Source organism: Marmota monax, unplaced genomic scaffold (assembly GCF_021218885.2).
Source record: "Marmota monax isolate L192 unplaced genomic scaffold, Marmota_monax_Labrador192_F-V1.1 WCK01_AAM20220418_F8-fsc00021, whole genome shotgun sequence".
Lineage (NCBI taxonomy): Eukaryota > Metazoa > Chordata > Mammalia > Rodentia > Sciuridae > Marmota > Marmota monax.
In genome coordinates, this window is record NW_026695228.1 from 18,802,352 (window position 1) to 18,822,961 (window position 20,610).

Here is a 20,610-nt window from a genome sequence, read left to right on the forward strand (position 1 = left end):
AACATTATTTTGAGATAGAGTGACATGAACAAATCTGGCAAATCACCAAGTCAGGGCCAACCTGAACTTTTTTATTTTATTGGCTAGACACCCCAGGACTAGAGCTCTCCACTCAGCAGCTATAATAAGCTCAAGTACCCACTGCATAAAAAGGCGCTGGGGATGTAGCTCAGTGGTAAAGTTCTTGTTGGGCAAGCACAAGGCCCTGGATTCAATATTCAATCCCCAGTACTGCAAACAAAAAAAAAAAAACAAAAGAAGTGTTGTGCCCACTGCATAAAAATCCCAGAGTTCAAGGGCTGCATAGCAGTTAAGGTCCAGAAAACTACTGTCCCAAGACACTGGCCCACTAAATCCAGGGCAGCCCAGAAACATACCAGCAGGCTAAGATGCAGAGTCCTGTGAAAAGGATAATAGGGATGGGGTAGGATGCACAGAGCAGCCCATGGTTGTAGAAGGCCTGAGATATCTTCTCACGCAGCCTTTCAGTCAGGGTCATCCTCAGCTGAAGTCACCTTGCTGCCATCCCGGAAAGTGACCATGGATCAGCCTGGCAGACGCTGGAAACCACTGACAATGGAAACCATCTGCAGAAACCTGGGCAGAAGGGAGAAAAGCCAATTAACAAAGAGTACATGGCTCTGCACACCAGGGCTACCAAGGGTAGGTAGCAGTTATGTGGCTGGGGAATGGTCTCAAGATGCCCATATAAAAGGTCTGGAGACTCGGGTCCCAATACACACACACACACACACACACACACACAGTAATCTCTCGAACATCTCTGAGCATTAATTAGTATAACCCAAGAAGCCAAAGAACTTCCCCTCTAAATTCTGCTTATAAACTCTGTTCTTCTCTTTTTTATATATATTCATTTTTTAGTTATAGGTAGGCACAATATCTTTATTTTATTATTATGTGGTGCTGAGGATTGAACCCAGTGCCTCATGCATGCTAGGCAAGTACTCTACCTCTTAGCCCCAGCCCCAGCCCTGTTCTTCTCTTTTAGCTATTTCTAAAAGGCCACTCCCAAGAGGGCATTTTTTACATGTGGCACAGAAAAGCACACCTGGGTAACAGATATCACCTTCAGCTGCTCTCTGCCAAATGGGCATTTGGCACATCTTCCCCTGCTCCTCTGTGCACAGGCCAGCTTGAGAAAAATACTCGGAAAAAAACCTTTGCAACAGGATGCCACCTCCCCACAAAAAAACACATTCTTAACACAAATGACAATTACTGATAAAGAATGTTCAATAAAAACATCCGAAAGCTTGAGTAAGAGTTACTAGACTACATGCAATCTGTAATAGCATTAGGTGCAGCCTCTGCAGGATCCTAGTCCTGTAGCTGTTCCTGGATGCAGGGAGGACAGAGGCCTCTCCTGCTCCTACCTGCCCAGTAGCTGTGCCCTTTTATGAGAAATACAAACCTTCTGTGGCTCAGGGGAACCCACTCCCTCCACAGTATTTGGCCAACAGGCAAGGGGCCCCTCCCAGCTCAAGTTCTTAGCTGGGCCTCTCTCACTGGACTTTGACTTCTGAACATTGGTGATGCTTATTCATCCCCAAAGATGTTCCTGCACCCAAGATCCCCAGGCTGTTTTGGCTCTAGTCCTTTCTGAAGACTGGCTCATCAACTTTTCTTTCCAGTCTGTATGCCATCCCATATCCTCTTTTTTCATGTATTAGCCAAAGTTCATTTCTGTTGCTTGCAAACAAAGACCCTTAAACAACAACAACAAAAAATCAAATAGAAAACTCTAGTAGAAGGCCCAAGAACTTAGAATGCTCTTCCTGAGCTCTCCAATGGAATTCATGTTTAAATCCACTTCTCCATTCCATGTCACCATTTCTTTGGTCTGTGCTCTAGGGAACCTGTCCAGACATGTGTCTTGGCTTGATTAGGATCCCTGGTAAAAACCCAGGCTAAAAGGATGACTCCTCAAAAGTGTCAAGACCAGAAATGAGAAGGAGTCATACCACAACTAATGCACAAACTAAAAGGAATGGTTGTCACTCTTTCCACCTTCCTGGAAGCACCAGCCTTAAGTGTATGTGCAATTTCCAGGCCAGGAACTTTCTAAGGAAATACTAAGAACTCTGTGGGCCCATTCAGTAGGCAATGGATACAGAAGGCAGCAGGTAAGCACCTTTGCTGCTCAGACCAGCAACTCTTAACAGCTCCATCATTCACGCGGCTCACCCACACATGAAGGCCAAAGAAATCTCAAGCACCCACTATTGTGCTCCACACCCAGCACACAGAAAGCAACTCAGGAAGCAACTAGCTGCTTCTGCCCAGGAAACCCTCCCGTCTGCCCCTAAGGGGAAAACACAAAGGAGGTGTGCAGCTACAGAAAGACTCTGGGGTTTCCTAAAGACAGGCAGCCACAAGCCAGCTGCAGTTTCAAACTTTGGTCCTTGAGAAGCCCCACACCTCTTCCTTTAAATGTTTCCCAAGATTAGGCACTCCAGGAAATCTTACTGCCCCAAACCCCTTCCCAGGCCTTCTTGCACACACATCAGCAACAAAGAGAGGGGAGCCTACCTGTAGTTCAGCTGTTACACTTAGAACTATTAATATGAGGTAAAAGCTATCTAATTCACTTTCACCCTGTAGCCAATACAAATCTTTCTAACTTCCACTGATCTTTACTACTTACATTAATTATTAATAATTTCCACAACACCTGGAAAAAAAGAAATCTAAATTCTAGTTCATTACACAGCCCATCTACCTGAACCTAGCAAGAAGAGACTTTACTCACCTCTATTCCACAGCATAAATTTTAATGCAAAGCTACTCCAAAGCAAAATTTACCCAACCTGAGCCAAAAATATGTTCTTACATTGCCCCACATTTACAGGTTGCTTCAGATCAGAATCTATAACTCTGCTTCCTAAATCTAAAGACAGTCTTGCCCTGGAGGCCTGAATGGACAATATTACATAAACTCATAAGTAATACTGCCTTTGTGGAAGACCCCGCTGTAAGCAAAAACAAGCACTGAGGCAGGAGGATCACGAGTTGAAACCAGCCTCAGCAACTTAGTAAGCCTCTGTCTCAAAGTAAAAAATGAAAGGACTGGGGATGCGATTCAGTGGTAAAACTACCATGGGTTCAATGCCCAGCACCACAAGGAAAAAAAAATTTAAAGAGGATAAGATCATCAAAAAGTGACAGCCAGGCCCGGACTGGGGATACATAGCCCAGTGGTAGAGTGTGTGCTTAACATTTGCAAGGAATGCCCTGAGTTTGATATCTAGCAAACAAACAATTAATAAAAAAGAATTCCCTCTGTGCTCTTGGGACCAGTCCCTCTTGTATCCATTGCCTATTAAAGAATTCCTCTCTCCCCCAGCACCAATGTCACTGCTGCCTCTACTAATACAGAACTGCATAGCAACCAGGGCAAGAGAAAGTAGGAAAAGACAAAGCAAATAATAAAGATGAAATTTCTTCCTCTACTCCCACTCCTGATCTGTGGGATCCCCTTTCCTGTACCTCAGATTGGAAAGAGAAGGCTCCAGGTTTGGGCTGCCTTTGAGTCCACCCAGGATGGAACATATCATATGGGGTGGAGAGTGGGGGACGGGAAACTTACTACAGTTCAGTGATACTTCGAGTTCTAGTTTCCTTCCCCAATCCATCCGCTACCATTTATCTTTTGGGGGGGTTCATATACCTATCCATGCATTCTATCCATGAATTCTATCTGTACTCTTTCAGAAGAAATGGTAGAGTATGCTTACTCCACCTTGATCAGAATCAGAATCCTTTTTTTTTTTGTGTGTGTGTGTGTGTGTGTTATGTGTGTGATGCTGGAGATTGAACCCAAAACCTTGTGCCCGTGCAAGGTAATCACTCTACCAATTGAGCTATATCCCCAGCCCAGAATCCTTAACTTTTTTTACATAAAAATCTTCAAAATTTTTAGGATTCTTTGCCATTAAAGAAACTTTCCACAATGTGGCTGTCACTATCGCTCTCTTTTTTTTTTTTTTCAATCACATCATCATTTCATTGTGAGAAGCAGGTTGTACTTTACTGTCTACACAGGGCACATATTACTTTTGTCTTTTTAAAATTTTTTTGAGGTGCTAAGGATGGAACCCAGTGTCTTGAGCATGCTAAGCAAGTGTTACACCACTGAGATACATTCCCAGTCCATCTACTACTTTTAAATAAAGTAGAAAAAATAAAGACTACAGGCAAAAAGTACACATAAAGAGAACAGAAGAAAATGTTGGTAGTGGTTGCTGGTCTTCATGTGGTATGATTACATAAAGAAATTTTTTCATTAATTTTCTATACTTTTACATTTTTTACTATGAGTACTGATTTTTTAATTTCAGATAAACTTTTAAAATTTAAAATGTCACAGAAAGGCATACATCCTATAAACCTACAGCTCCATGAATTGCCACAAAGTAAATAGCCATGTATCCTAAATATCCTCCACATCAAAAAACACAGTATTACACCTGAAGCCCTCTTTATGAGCCCCAATACTGATACTCCAATTATGAAAGTAACCAATATACACCTTTATAATAGTATTGGAATACATTTCTGATTTAAGTTATTGTGTGGATCTTGTCTTGCCACCTTCCAAGCCTCACAAATCCCTTCTTATCCTTCAATCCACCTGTCTCAGAGGTCAGAGTGGACACAGATTCTTTTTTTATTTTCCTCTGTGTGTATGTGTTAGTGCTACTGGGGAATGAACCCAGGGGTGCTCTACCACTGAGCTACATCCCCCACTGTTTTTATTTTTTGAGAAAGGGTCTTGCTAAATTGCCCAGTCTGGCCTTGAATTTGGGATCTTCCCATCCCAGTCCCCTAAGTAGCTGTGATTAGTCATGCGCCACTGTACCCTGATTCCATCAATGTCCTGGGCCAGATACCCTCTGTACTTAGTACAAAGCCCAAATGCCTGCCCCTGCTCCAAGGGCTCTGTACAACCTGCTCTGGTCCTCCCCATCTTCACCTTGTGACACCTCCATGTCCCCTGCTATCTTCCAATGCCTCGTGTGTGCCAGCCTTATTTCCACCTCAAGGCCCTGGCACATATTGTTCCCTTCTCTATTCCCTCTTCTCTTTATTGGCTGGCTCCTTTTCACCCTTCAGGTCTCACATGAAATGTCACTCTACAAAAAGACCTCCCCTGACAATGTTACCAGTAGTTCCCTTTACCGTAGGCACAGAGCCTATTTCTTCTCTTTCAGAGCATTAAGAACTCTAATTCTATGAGTGGTTTGTTCCCTGGTTTATTATCTGTCCTCTGTCAAGACTATCAACAAATTCCCTGCTCATGATTGTACATCAGGGCGGAGAAAAAACTTGCTGAATAAGTAATGAGCAAACCAACCAACCAGAGTCAGATACAGATTATCAGGACAGCGCTCATCACACACCTTCCTCTCAGCTTCTGAGAGGTGTTCTCTGAGAAGGTCAGATAATAATCCCCTTTCTCTGAATAAAGTCTTTTATTTATTTATTTTGAATTTTTTAAACTTTTTTAGTTGAACATCTTTGTTTTACTTACTTATTTATTTATTTTATGTGGTGAGGAGGATTGAACCCAATGCCTCACAGATGCAAGGCAAGCGCGCTACCACTGAGCCACAACCTCAGCCCCCATAAAGTCTTTTAAATAAGGAGCGCTTCATCTATCCTGTTCTTCACAACTGTCCCGATTATAAACCGCCCCCTTTCTTTCATCCTTCCCTCTTCCAAGGTGATTTTTGGAGTGTGGTCCCCAAACCAGCAGCAACAACAAGTAGAAGCTTATGAGAAATGCAAATTATTGAGCTGAACATGTAGCTCAGTGATAGAGTGCTTGCCCATCATGCAGAAGGCCCTGCATTCATTCCCCAGTACCAAAATAAGGAGGTGGGGGATTACTGGGCCTACCTACCTTAAACCCGAGGGACTGACAAGTATGGCATGAGGCCCAGCAATCTGTGTTTTAACATGTCCTCTGAGAACCACTGCCTTACCAAATCCAGAATCCAAGAGTTGCCAAATTAAGTCAACCCTATGGTGCCCACATCTTTAATATATCCTAAACTCGACTAATGGCAAGCAGGGCAGGATCCCCATAACCTTTAGCTAGTGCGATTCTAAGAAGTCTCCTGTGTGACTTGGCTACCTGCATCTGCATCTCACCTCTGGTTCATCTTCCAATACTGCTAGTAGGGACAGCTGCCAAAAATAAACACTTGCTTGTGTCAGTCACCCTTTGCACAAAGGCCTTTAATGGTTCTCTAGTGACTTCAAGGGCACATTTCTTTGTTTGTTATACAGGTCCCCTCAAAATGTACTGAAAATTCTTTCCAGCTTTCTTCATTTATCAAATAAAAATAACTTGCATTTATATACCATGCGCTAGGCTCTGGGCTAAGACTTTTGACTACACATCTCTATACATCTTTAAAAAATAAACAAATAAATAGGTACTTCTGAAAGGGGTTTGTAACAAAGATTCTGAGTCTCAAAGGAAACACCCACGAATTCACTGACATCCAAAAAGCACTCAGGAACAACTGCAACACCTGAGCAACAGGCCCTTTGCCAATGCCCTTGTAAAATGAGGGAAAAGCACAAGCAGAGGGAACATTGGCATGAAACTGCAACTCCACCCTGCCTCCACCTCTAGTCCAGCCCCTAGTCCAATCCTCTATAAATGTTAACACCCTACACCAAGGGGTGGCTGTCTCTCCCTCTGGAGACAGCACACATTCTCCCTTAAACATGTTATCTACTTTCCCAAATATTCCTGTCTATGCCTTTGAATGGCACATGCTGAAATTCTTCTACAACACAAATGCCAAGAACCCCGCTGATCTGAGTCAAGTTCCCTCTTCTCTATGGGAACCCCTCAGACCCTTCCTTGGAGACATGACACTTCTAGAGCTGAGGTACATGCCTGTAATCCCAGATACTCAGGAAATACTTGAAAATAAATAAATGCCAATATATAACCAACTGAGAACCAAAAAAAAAAAAAATTATGACAAAACCATCCTAAGTAAAAAAGATAGCTGCAACTCATATCACTAACAAGATGCTGGTTCCCTCATAAATAAAGACATTTTTACAAAATCAATTGAAAAAATACCAGTGCTCAAAGGAAACTGGTCAAAGGATATGAACAGCTTTTTCACTAAAAATAAAATATAAATATAAATAAATGGTCCTTCAATCTTATTGCAACCAGATAGATATAAATTAAAACTCCCACTGGGATAATATGAGCATTCATTCTTCTACTCTTTCAACCTTTCTGCAGGTTGAACTGAAAGGTATGAGGGTATGAGGATGTATGAAATCTACACAGAGAAACTATTTTTCACCTGTCATATTGTTAAGATCAAACTGTGGTATCACAGTGTAGGTAAGGGTGTGGATAAAGAGGCACTGTCATATGCTACTTAGGAACATACGTGAATAAAACTGCTGTGGAGGTTTATTTGGTAAGAGCTATCAAAATTACAAAAGCACCTTTTCACCAACCCAGCTCTCCTGCCTCTGATAACTGATGGGCAGAAGCACTTGGCTATGGATGGACTGATGCCACAGGAAGTCACTCATGCCAACACAAGTTACAACTGGCTATAGTTCCATCAGCAGAGCTCCAGCTAAATAAATTTAGGTACATCCTGACAATGGAATATTATTCAGTTGTAAAAGAAAATGAAGAAGTTCTTGTGCATTTTTGTTTTGGCTTTTTGGTGCTGAGGATGGAACCCAGGACCTTGTGCATCTAGGCAAGTGCTCTATCACGAACTCTCTGCCCAGCCCAGCTCAGCTCTCAGGTACTGACAATGGACAATCACAAAGAAATATTCAGGGGCCTGGGATTGTGACTCAGTGTTAGAGTGCTTGCCTAACTCTTCACCAGGCACTGGGTTGGATCCTCAGCACCACATAAATGTAAAATAAAGATATTGTGTCCACCTAAAACTAAAAAATAAATATTAAAAAAAGAAGAAATATTCAGGGGGAAAAAAGGGGGGCATACAGTGTGCTACTTTCAAGTTAAAAAAAAAAAAAAGAAAAGAAAAGCATTCTCTGAGTATTTGTATATGCACAAAACATCCCTGAATGGACACCTGAGAATAGATAACAGCCACCTCTGGGGAAAGATCTGGTAGCCAGCAACAAGATGGAAGGCAAACTTTCCCTTGTATACTCTATTGCCCCCTTTCAATTTTGTGTCATGTGAATGAATTCCTGTATTAAAAAGTTAATTTTTTTTTTTTTAAGATGAGCAAGCGGAAGGAACTTGAAAAAAAAAATGAGGAAAACTTTGCTGTAAAAAGCAGCAGCCGTCTTGGAGCTTCTGCAGCTGTATTTCATCACACACTGTTCTTGTGGACTCTCTGGCCTCCCCTTACTGATTGTAGTCCCCCTCAGGAAAAGGTCACAGCTGAATCACCTTGTGTTCCCTAGAGCACCCAGGGCCTGCCTGAAGCAGGGTGGAAAGTCACTGCGGGTCCATTCACTATGCTAAACTAGTCCACTGGTGCAAACAATTCCTCTCTTCAGGGGAGCTTTTCTGAAAGTTGTTTTGCAAAGTGGACCAATGCTCAGGGCAGGAAACTCTGCTTCTCTAAGAATCAAAATTAGCCACATAAACTGGAAGAATTTTCAGAAGATTAACTTAACAGTACCAAAAAAAGAAAGGAATTTCAGTTAATGAATGAAAGCTGATTTCAAACAGTTCGAAGCACAAACCCATACAAGAGGATGACTATTGCCACATTTTAGAATAATGGTTGGGATGGTACAGAAACATCCAGATTGAATGAAGTCTTAATTACATTTACTGGTTGTCATGGCTGCCATAATAAATAACCATGCACATAATGCCAACTCCCTTCACAAATGAACAACAAATATATTAAAGATTTTTTTCCTCAATGCCAGCGACCTACAGTTTTACTCCATCTTGACCTAGTCAGGAAAGACTTAACAAAAAGATAACAGATTGCTGATAGGAATGTGAGCAAAGAATCCATCTTAAAGCCAGAAATAATCCAGCAGCCCATGGGGAGTGGCCATTATGAGTCTCATTACACAGGATAAGACCTATGGCCCAGGGAGTCGGTGCCTTCAGCCTTGGCCCCAACAGGTGCTAGCAGGAGCAAGGCCAGGACCAGCCTCCCGCTGCCAGCCACACATGTTGAAGGCTCCTTGCCTGACTTCCTATCAGGAGTGTGCTCTGCTGGAAGATACCAAGGCTCTTGACAATTTTCACAATCTTATCCCAAAAATGGAAGGTTTGATGAATCGGTTTTATTGCTACTTCAAGAGCTCTTAATAGAAATGCTGCATGGAAGATGGTTCCAGAGTGCAGAGAGCTGTCTATGAGGGAAGTGTGGCACAGAAGAGAGCCAGGAAATGAGATTCACCCAGGCTCTTTTATTTGGGGACAGAGTCTGGAAACCCTCAGAGCTCTCCCCAGCATACCAACTGCAGACTTCACTGATCCCTTCCAACAACTCTCCTGAGGCCACTCCACAGCCACCTGCCATCAAGGGTCTCCTGTCCCCATATCTCCCACACTGTTCATCACTGGGCCCAGACCAGGCCCCAAGACTCATTCCACACTCTTGAAGGCAAAGGGCTTAAACACCTTCTAAGCATTGTGGTCCCTGTCAAGTCACACAGTGTGAAGCCTCACAGATAAACTGAAATCACATTTACATGATACTCATTGCCAAATATTTGGTTTTTCTAAAAAATGAAGTTTTTATTTCTGCCTCAAATTGCAACGCCTGCTAAAGTTTCAAATGCTTTCTTTTTTCTTTTTTTCTTTCTTTCTTTTTTTTTTTTTTTAATGATTGTGGATTGAACTCCGGGGCACTCGATCACTGAGCCACATCCCAGCCCTATTTTGTATTTTTTAGAGATAGGGTCTCACTGAGTTGCTTAGTGCCTCGCTTTTACTGAGGTGGCTTTGAGCTCACGATTCTACTGTCTCAGGATCCCAAGCCGCTGGAATTATAGGCATGCAAATGCTTTTTTTTCCTTATCCATAGTCTGATATTAAATAACATTTTCCACCTATGGAAACTTATGGATTATGATATGCTCTGGGACTACAAAATTCTCCCAAATGTTCAATCACTTCCCAGACTATAAAGTGCCAACTTTCAGACAGGTAGTAGGCAAAAGGGACTAGGAAGTTACAGAATTTCAGAGATGAGAGAGATGAGATCACATCGCACAAAATCCTGTTTTATAGATAAAGAAACTGAGGCTTAGGGAGATTATGCCATACAACCCAGGTCACAGTGTGTGACAATGGTTGGCACTGGTTCCAACTCCTAGCCAAGGAACACTCCTCATGGTGAACAGCAGTGGAGTGTGCCTGTAAGCCCAGTAGCTCAGGAGGCCCAGGAGGGGATCTCAAGTTCGAGGTCGGCCCCAGAAACTTAGTGAGACTGTGTCTCAAAATTTTAAAAATTCAAAAAGGGCTGTGGTAGAGCTCTCCTGGATTTACTCTCCAGTACCAAAAAAGAAAAGAAAGTTGATTGCACAATACCTCTCCAAAAAATACTTCACTTTAACCAATATGAGCAGTCTACCATTCATATTTAAAGGTTTATCTTACTATAATCAGTGACAAAGTGATGTACCTTTGTGCAGTAAATACACACACATATACATATAAAAACAGAAAATTACAATTTTAACCATTTTTAAGTGTACAGTTCAGCAGCATTAGGTACAACCCCATTGTTGTGCACCCATCACTACCATACATCTTTTCCATTTTCCCAAACTGTATCTTTTGCCTTAACTGAAAGTTTAACTTTGTGTCTTAACAAGAAATTTACTATGTAACTTGTCAAAGTTTTTCCTGTTAAACAGTATCTGGCAACCTCTGCCCCCTAGGCTACTGAGAACACAAGGAAGCCTCCATCCTTTCAATCTAAGAGCTGCAAAACCACTTAGTGGACTGAGTTGGGACTCTCAGGATCAAACACCAACACAGGCAGCCACTGAAAGGGCTGGAAGTATCCCAAAACCGTGCACCATGCTACCTCCTAGCCTTCAATTTCATCATGTCCCCCTGTGTGCTCCTTTCTTCTTAGCCTCCTTTGCTGCCTCCTTAGAGACTGTTCCTGGCTGGCTTCTTCATCTGCCCCTTCTCCCCAGAATTTCAAACCCAGTCTGCTGGCTCAAGTCTCCAACCCAGTCTGCTGGCTCAAGTCTCCTGTGTTTGCTGATGACTCTCAGACATGCATCTCAAGCTTCTCCCCAAGCGCCTCCCTCAAACTCCCATTTCTACTTGACATCTCCACTCAGATGTCTAATAAACATCTCAACTCTAAAGTGAGATCGAAACAGAACTCTTGATTTCCCCAAAAAAATCCTGTTGGTTTTTGTTTGTTTTGTTTTTTGGTATGGGGACTGAACCCAGAGAAGCTTAAATCCTGAGCCACATCACTAGCCCATTTTATATATATAATTTTGAGACAGGGTCTAAGTTGCTAAGGCTGGTTTTGAACTCCCAATACTTTGGCCTCAGCCTCCCAAGCCACTAGTATCACAGGCATGCCTGGCCAAAATCCTGTTCTTTTCTCAGTCATCTCAGTTAATTATACTGCTAGCCACCCTATTTATTGCTCAGGCCAAAGTTTAAGAAGCAACCCAGAAAGGAGCCCACATCTGAATCTGCTGCTTATAACAAATACACCTCCCAGCTAGATTCCAATCAGATCACATATCATCAGCTCCCGGCTTCTCCCTCATGCGCCATGGGGGACAGGAGTACCAGCCTCCACTCTCCTGCCTCATACCATCCTCCATACATCTTCTAAAGCACAAATCACTGATGTCACTACTCTGCTTAAAACACTCCCATGTTGACCATTACACTTAAAGTAAAATCCAAACTTACTACAAGGCTACAATCCCTACAAAATCTGGGCCCTATCTACTTCTTAGACCTTCCCTCCTCCAACCTCCTCCAGACTCTGACAGTGGGAAGGACTGTCAAGCTTGAGTCCTACTTCTGGGTTTCTGTACTGCCTACTCTTCTGGGAAAGTTGTCCCCAGATCTTTACATAATGCCACCATCTCACCTCTCATCTCAGAAAGACCTGTCCCAACTCAAACTAAAACACCTCCCTCCACCCTGCCAGTCTAACTCTACCCTACTTAAAACCACAGCAAACACCCACAGTGTGCAGCCCCTGAGCTAAGTGCTTTTGCCAACTTTCTGCTTTCCACAGCAACACTTTCCACTGAAATTTTCTTTATTTATTCTGTGTATCACCCCATTCCCCTATGACATAAGCTTATTGAAAGCAGGGACTCAGACAGCCCTGTTCAGTGCTGAATTTCCAGGATTTTCAATAGTATCTAGCACATAAGGGGAACTGAGTTTTATAAAAAGTAGACAGTAAAAATTCATCTCAGATGACAAAGACTTATTCCCAGAATGCAAAGAGAGTTCAACAAACAAGTATCAATTAATGTAATATATGAGATTAACAAAATGAGAGAAGAAAACACAATGATCATTTCAATTGGTGCAGAAAAAGCATCTGAGGGCTTGGGATGTGACTCAGTAGTACAGAGCTTGCCTGGCATGCCTGAGGCCCTGGGTTCAATCCCCAGCATTGGGGGGGGGGGGGGGGGAACCCAATAAATTATCTTAGCTGGGCATGGTGGCCTACATCTGTAATCCCAGTGATTCAAGAGACTGGTCAGCCTCCTAAGCCACTAGGATTACAGGCATGCATCAACATGCCCAGCCCTCAACACCCCCTTCTTTTTATTAATATATTTTTTAGTTGTTGATGGACCTTTATTTTATTCATTTATTTATATGCAGTGCTGAGGATTGAACCCAGTGCCTCACACATGCTAGGCAAAGAGCTCCATCACTGAGCCACAACGCCAGCCCTCAACACCCTTTCTTGATAAAAACACTAAATAGGAATAGAAGAAAAATCTCCACATGATAAAGGCCATATATGAAAGATTTACAGCTAACATCACATTCAATGGTAGAAGATCAAAAACAAAATAAGTATGACCATTTTTGCCACTTTTATTTAATACTGTATTGAAAATTCTAGCCAGCTGTGCATAGAGCCATAACCTATAATGCTATCAACTAGAGAGATGAAGGCAAGAAGACTGCCAGCCTGGGGAACTTAGTGAGACTCTGTCTCAAAATAAAATATAAAAAGGGTTAGGATGCTGGGGCGGTGGCACACACCTATAAACCCAGAAGCTCGGGAAGCTGAGGAAGGAGGATTTTGGGTTCAAAGGCAGCCTCAGAAACGTATCAAGGCCCTAAGTAACACAGTAAGACCCTGTCTCAAAATAAAATATAAAAAAGGGCTGAGGATGTCACTCAGTGGTTAAGCATCCCTGGGTTCATTCCCCAGTACTGGAGGAAAAAAATTTTTCTAGTCAAAGCACTGAGTCAAGCACCTTCTCCCATTCTAATCTCCCCCTTTTCGTAGACATCAAAATTGGAAAGGAAGTAAAATTATTTGTTTCAGATGACATACTTCTATATGTAGAAAACCCTAAAAATTACACACAGCTACAAAATTAATGCATCAGTTGCAGGAACAAAATGAATATACAAAAGACAGATGCATTTCTATACATTAACAACGAATACCTAAAAAGAAAATTAAGAAAACATTACATTCACAATAGTATCAAAGAGAAAAAATAGAGGCTGGGACGTGGCTCAAGTGGTAGCGTGCTCGCCTAGCATGCGTGAGGCACTGGGTTTGATTCTCAGCACCACTTAAAAATAAAATATTGTGTCCACCTAAAATAAATAAATAAAAATATTTTAAAAAAGAAAAAATAGAAACAAATTTAACAGGGGAGGGACAAAGATAAAGTGAAAGTACAAAACATTGCTGAAAGAAACTAGAGACATAAGTGGAAAGAATGCCTATATTCATGAATTCGAAGAATATACTTAAAGCAACACACCACCCAGCACAACTTACAGGTTTAATGTAACTGCTTTGAACATACCAACAAAATTTTTTGCAGAAACAGAGAAGCCCATTCTAAAACTCACATGGAATCTCAAGGGACCCTGAAGACTCAAAACAATGTTGAAAATGAGGAACTAAATTGAAGGACTTATACTTCCTGATTTCAAAACTTACTACTAAGCAACAGTAATCAAAACAGTGAAACGGGCATAAGGACAGGCATATAGACCAGTGAAACAGAACAGACAACCCAGAAATAAACCCTCACAATTATGATTAATTTATTTTCAACAAAGGGAGCAAGGCCATTTGATGGGGAGAAAAGACTTTTCAACAAACTGTAATAGAATTAGCTGGACAGTCACATGCAAAAGATTAAGATTGGACCCTTACTCTTTATACCCTGTTATATCATACACAAAAATTAACCCAAGCCTGGCACAGTGGCACACACCTGTAATCCCAGTGGCTTGGGAGGCTGAGGCAGGAGGATAGTGAGTTCAAAGCCAGCCTCAGTAATGACAAGGCACTAGGCAACTCAATGAGACCTTGTCTCTAAATAAAATACAAAATGAGGCTGGGGATGTGGCTCAGTGGGTAAAGCATCCCTGGGTTCAATCCCAGATACAACAACAACAACAAAAAAAATAGATATAAACCAGTAGAACTGATAATACAGATAATCCCAGCAACATGGGAGGCTGGAGCAGGATTGTAAATTATAGGCCAGCCTGGGTAATTTTATTTTTGTTTGTTTGTTTATTTATTTATTTTGTGTGGTGCTGGGGATTGAACCCAGGGCCTTGTGCATGCGAGGCAAGTCCTCTATCAACTGAGCTACATCCCCAGCCCACAGCCTGGATAATTAGAGACCGTCTTAAAATAAAATTTTAAAAAAGACCTGGGGGCACAGCTCAGTAGTAAAGTGATTGCCTAGAATTGGAGAGGCTCTGGGTTTGATCTCCAATACCACAAGAAAGATAGATAAATAAATACTTGAACCTCTTGAGAAATTTAGAAATATGAGATTAAGGGGGGAAATGAAAATACTTTTATAATTGAGAATGTAATCTTTTTTGGAGGGGTACTGGCGATATACCAGGGGCACTTTACCATTGGAGCCATGCCCCCAGTCCTTTTTATTTTATTTTTTATATTTATTTTTTAGTTGAAGTTGGAAACAATACCTTTGTTTTATTTATTTATTTTTATGTGTGCTGAGGATCGAACCCAGGGCATCACACACACTAGGCAAGCTCTCTACAGCTGAGCCACAAACCAGCTCCTCCAGAGCCCTTTTTAAAAATTTTATTTTGAGACAGGGTCTCACTAAGTTGCTAAGGGTTTCATGTATTGGCTGAGGCGGGCCTTGAATTTGCAATCCTCCTGTCTCAGCCTTCCAAGTCACTGGGATTACAAGCATGTGCCATAGCATCCACAAGAATACAATATTAATTATGACATCATCTAAAAGTAATAAGAAAATGGGCTAAAAACAAGTCAATAATGTATTGGCAAGCCAACACTATGAAACTGACTGATGCAGATGGGCTTCAGCAGGAAGCACAGGTGAGCCCCAGGGTTGTGCTGGAGTTAATTTAGGTGCTTTTCTATGAAACTCTCAAAGCTGTACCCAGGTCAGCAGCAGCAGCTTTGAGAGTTTAATTTGTTTGGAATTCAAATTTCCAGACATACCTCTGACCCAGAGAATGGGCAACTCTAAGGGTGGGGTTAAAACAAACCATGCAGGTGACTTTGATTCATGCTGAAGTTTAAAAACCAATGGTAGGAAGTAATAATGTCTCCCAAAGGTAAAAACACTTTCTCTAGTTAGGAAAACATTTCTTTCTCAAAACTCACTGTTATAATTATTCAATCTCCAAAACACAAATTATTCCATTCAACTGTGAAAAGATAAACTGGAAGAAGATAAAGATTTCTTAAAATTAGGTAGAATTCAAAGCTGTTCATTTTGAGACAATGTATTAATCATTGCAGTGACACTGAAGAAAAATGAAGTCTGATTGTAAAAAATGATAAAGAATCGATGTATTTGGAATTTCAATATTTAGATTTGAAAATACTCTAGATCGAGAAGGGATCAAATAGAATTATTACAACTGCAATATTTATGTGAACTGATTTAGTCGCTTTGGTCTCCAACTTAAATTAACATTTAAAATAGAAATTTAGGGCTAGGGATGTGGCTCAAGTAGTAGCACGCTTGCCTGGCATGCGTGAGGCACTGGGTTCGATCCTCAGCACATTAAAAATACACAAACAAAGATAAAATAAAATAAAATAAAATAGGAGTTCAACAAAGGGGAATAAAGGGAAGGGAAGAAGAATGGGAATAGAAAAGACAGAATAAATCAGACATAACTTCCCTATGTTTATATGTGAATACACCACCAGTGAAACTCCACATCATGTACAACCAAAAGAATGGAAAGTTATACTCCATGTACATATGTCAAAATGCATGTTGCTATCTTGTATAACTAAAAAGAACAAATTAAAAAAAAATAAGAGTTCAACAAAATGTTAACTTCTAGTCTTGTCTACAGGGCCATATCAATTACCACAGTTTCAAATTTAAGACTGGTGCTAAATTTGAGACAGACTATTGAAATATCAGATCTTCTTCACATTTGTGATTGCAATTTTTAAAAAATAAGCTGTAATTGGTTATTTATATGAATACTCATCCTCTCTGATTATGTGGAATTACACTGAACTTCACTAGACTCCTGCTTAAGAATAACCAGTGAACACAATGCCTTGCATATTCTATACTTTCAGAAAATGCTAAGAATCAGTCAGGGTGGGCTTGCCTACCCATAATCTCAACTACTCAGGAAGCTAAGGCAGGAGGATCACAAGTTCAAGGCCAGCCTGGGCAATTTAGCAAGACCTTGTCTCAAAATAAAATTTAAGGGCTGGGGATGTGGCTCAAGCGGTAGTGCGCTTGCCTGGCATGCGTGCGGCCCAGGTTCGATCCTCAGCACCACATACCAACAAAGATGTTGTGTCCGCCAAGAACTAAAAAATAAATATTAAAAAAAATTCTCTCTTTAAAAAAAATAAAAATAAAAATAAAATTTAAAAAGGGCTGGGGATGTACCTCAGCGGTAGAGCACTTGTCTAGAATACACGAGGCCCTGGGTTTTTTTCTTTTCAAAAAAGAAAAAAAAAAAAAAAAAAAGGTAAATATCAAAGAAACCAGTAGTTCCCAAAAACAAAATTTCAAGTTGTGCGGGGCGAGGGCATATACCTGTCGTCCCAGATACTCGGGAGGCTGAGGCAAGAGAACTCTTCATCCCAGGAGTTCAAAGCAGCCTGAGCAACATGGTGAGACTCACCCTTCCCTGCCCCCCCCAAAAAAAATTAAGTACATGCCCTCAATATATATGTTTACATATAAATTATATACATGACTTACTGTGACAATATACTGTACATTATAAAATGCATAAAAAATTAAGTCTCAAATAAACACAAAGATCAGTTTAAATATTTTTCCCCCCCTAAAACCCAGGTAACTCTGATACTTGCATACACACCCTCTTTGGATCCCACTGCAAAGCTTATGTAAGACCCAGAAACCGTACAAGCATTCCCACTCAATGCCCCTAACAGCCCAAGTGGAAGCTGTCAAATCATGGGTTAAATTGCTGTCTTCAGCTGAGTTCTACCATGTCTAATTCAAGTGTGTGACACTGTCTTCCTCCCTCCACCCCAATACCTTCTTCCACTGCCTTTCATCTGCCAATGCAGCAAACAGAAGACTAAAGTCAGGTCCAATAGCATGAAAACATGGAAGCTCTGTTGTCAGACAGGGCCTGGTCCTGGGTACAGACCTAGGTCTAACTAGCCAGTGAGCCAGGGCCAGTCAGATAACTTCTCTAAAACTCATCCATAACAGAAAGGATAACAGTATCATCTCATTTGTTGACTATAAGGATTAAGTAAAATAAGCTAACATTAAAGCACATAGAAGAGTGCCCAGAAAGCATAAGCACTCAACCCAGAAGTGTTAATTCAGGGGGCAGAAGGCATATGAATCTTGTTTCCTTTTTTTTTTTTGGTACTGGGGATTGAACACAGCTTGCTTTACCACTGAGCTACAACCCAAGCCCTTTATTTAATTATTTATTTATTTTTAAGACAGGGGCTTATTAAGTGACCCAATCTGTCTCTGTACTTAGCATCCCCCTGAGTAGTACACCTTGTTTCTTTAGCCAGTGCAGGAATATAACAAGTTACAAGGGCAGCAGCTCAAGTGGTAGAGTCCAGCACACCTGGTCTGAAGGCCTGATCCATCCTTTACAGCTGGGAATCCACTCCCAATGGGAGTAATGACACAAACTGTATACAGAGTACCTGCTCGCCAGTAAAACTAACATGGGTGGCCAGCAAATGGCCACCCATGGTGAGAGTAAATAAACAGCACCTGAACCTAAGTGCCTTTCCAGGGTTCCTGGGACACATTCATATGAATGGCTAGGCGCTGGAATCCCTAAAGTCTATCACCAATTCTAATAAATACATGTGTACCCGAAGTCCAGCAGGCACAGTTCCTCCCTAACAGGACAGTTAACTTATTCACATGCCCATCAGGCAAATCACAACCTTGATGCCTTTGTTATCTTGTCATAAACTAGGAGAAAAGTTTTACTCATCTCATGACAATAAACTAATTTGGAAGGGTCCTAAAGTGGTGATTATCAAAGTACAGGGAAGCCTCCAGAGAGGGGCTGTTTTTGCCACAGTAGCAAAACAAGGTAGAGAGCATTCCAAACCCCAGATTAGTCCATAATAAATGAAAACTAATTCTTACCACTTCAACTTGTGAGCAAAACAATGAATATGGAGACAATATTTATACTTGTATTATGTTTTTTATATCATGTGGCCAGTGGGAATGCTGAAAATATGTAAAACATTTAAAATCTAAACTATATTAACACATGGTTAAAAAGATAACCAAATTCAAGGCCAGCTTCAGCAACTTAGCGAGACCCCGTCTCAAAATAGTTAAGCATCACTTAGGAACACCTACAATGCATTCAGCACCAAGTAAGTACACCTGATCTCCACTCCTTACTAAAACCTTCAACCTTTAGCACAACACACTGAGATAGCAGCACACCAGTAAGAGCACTGCATAACCAAACTCCACAAAACCTTTGGTCAAATGAAAGAAACATACACAAGGATAACATCGCTAAAGAAACCTATGTTCACTTCACAAGAATTATTACCAAATCGCCAGAAAGAGTTTAGTGGCCCAGCTCTACCTGCCACCGCAGAAAGGGGTGTAGTAAGCGTCGGCACTAGGGGAGCCTGCCGGCACCAGGGATTCAATGTCCCTCCATCGCTTCCAGTTGCACAGCGCGCTGCGATGCACGCAGTCCACACCTAGGGCTCCCTGCAGCTGGCGCTGGCGTGACATTACAACCCTGCATATACTGGGGTGATACACCCACCTGGAAGTCAACAGAATCAACATCAGTGAGCAAAGTTGAGGGTGCAAGCTACACAGAGAACTAGATATCGAACGAACCAGCAAACAGTAGTGCTGCCTCTCAGACCTTGAGAGAAAAACGGACAACACGCTTCCCTGTGCTCCGGAAACCCCCGCAGCCCTACAGCAGGCTCGGAGCAGATGATGCTGGGGCGGAGGTGCGGAGCCCAGCCAGACCTCGTAGGGCGGGACTAGGGGCTTCGGGGCCCTGGAGAACTGCCGGGCAGGGTCGGACGGCGGGCGCGGCGGGGGCGCGGAGCCCAACAGGGCGGTGTGAGGACGGGTGACCGAGACCGGCAGCCCCAGCGGGCTGCGGTCCGAGGCCCGCGCAGCTGCTGGACACTCCCCGGCGGCAGACGGAGGCCGGGCCCAAAGCCGGCAGGCGCCGCAGAGGCGCGCGGAGATACCTGTGGCCGAGGCAGCTCCCGACGACAGCGGCACGGCGTGCGCGCTCCCGGTCCGCGGTCCGGTGCGTGGCGCCCGCGCAACTCCCGCCCCTTCACCTCTCACCTCCCACCTTTCCCCTCCCGCCCACCGCCCTCCACACGTGCGCCCAGCGTCCTGCGCGTGCGCGGTGGCTTCGTCCGGTTCCTGCGCGGCCTCTGGCGGCCACCTGCCGCACAGCCCCAGGAAGCGCGAGTGCGCGAAGCTGTGCAGTGCGGCGGAGCGCTCGGGAGCCTTGATGGAGCAAAAGAACATGCCCAAGATGCTCGTGTTCTCTAGTGTACGACAGCAGAGCATTGAAGGCAGGGCGGGGGTGGTTCGGCGGTGGAGCGCTGGCCTTTCACGTTCCAGGGCCTGGGTTTCATTCTCAGCACTGAAGCGGGTAGGGGAGAAGCAGCTGAGATACTTTAGATGCAGGTGGTTGAACAGATGATCTACATAAAACGAATTCCCTAGTCTCTCTTTTTAATATATATATTTATTTTACTTGGTGCTGAGACTCGTACCCAGGGCTTCACACATGCTAGGCAAGTGCTCTACCACTGAGCCCCAACCCCAGCCCTCCCTAGTCTTTTAAAAGAATGTTTTAAGATGGGAACAGTGAGGCACGCCTGTAATCCTAGTGGCTCTGGAGGCTGA

At 42.6% G+C, this 20,610-nt stretch overlaps 1 protein-coding gene across 3 annotated transcripts in view; it reads right to left on the bottom strand.

The window, feature by feature from the left end:
• Positions 1–20,041, bottom strand: part of Scap (SREBF chaperone) — a 53,560-nt gene extending 33,519 nt beyond the window's left edge. The window contains exons 1-2 of one of the 3 annotated variants that reach the window (XM_046436497.1): positions 19,935–20,041; positions 378–597 (exon numbers count right to left, since the gene is read on the bottom strand). In XM_046436497.1, the coding sequence (XP_046292453.1) occupies positions 378–499 (122 nt within the window). In that variant the 5' untranslated portion in view covers positions 500–597; positions 19,935–20,041. The other 2 variants (XM_046436499.2, XM_046436498.2) reach the window with 2 other exon arrangements.
• Positions 20,042–20,610: the final 569 nt, after the last annotated feature.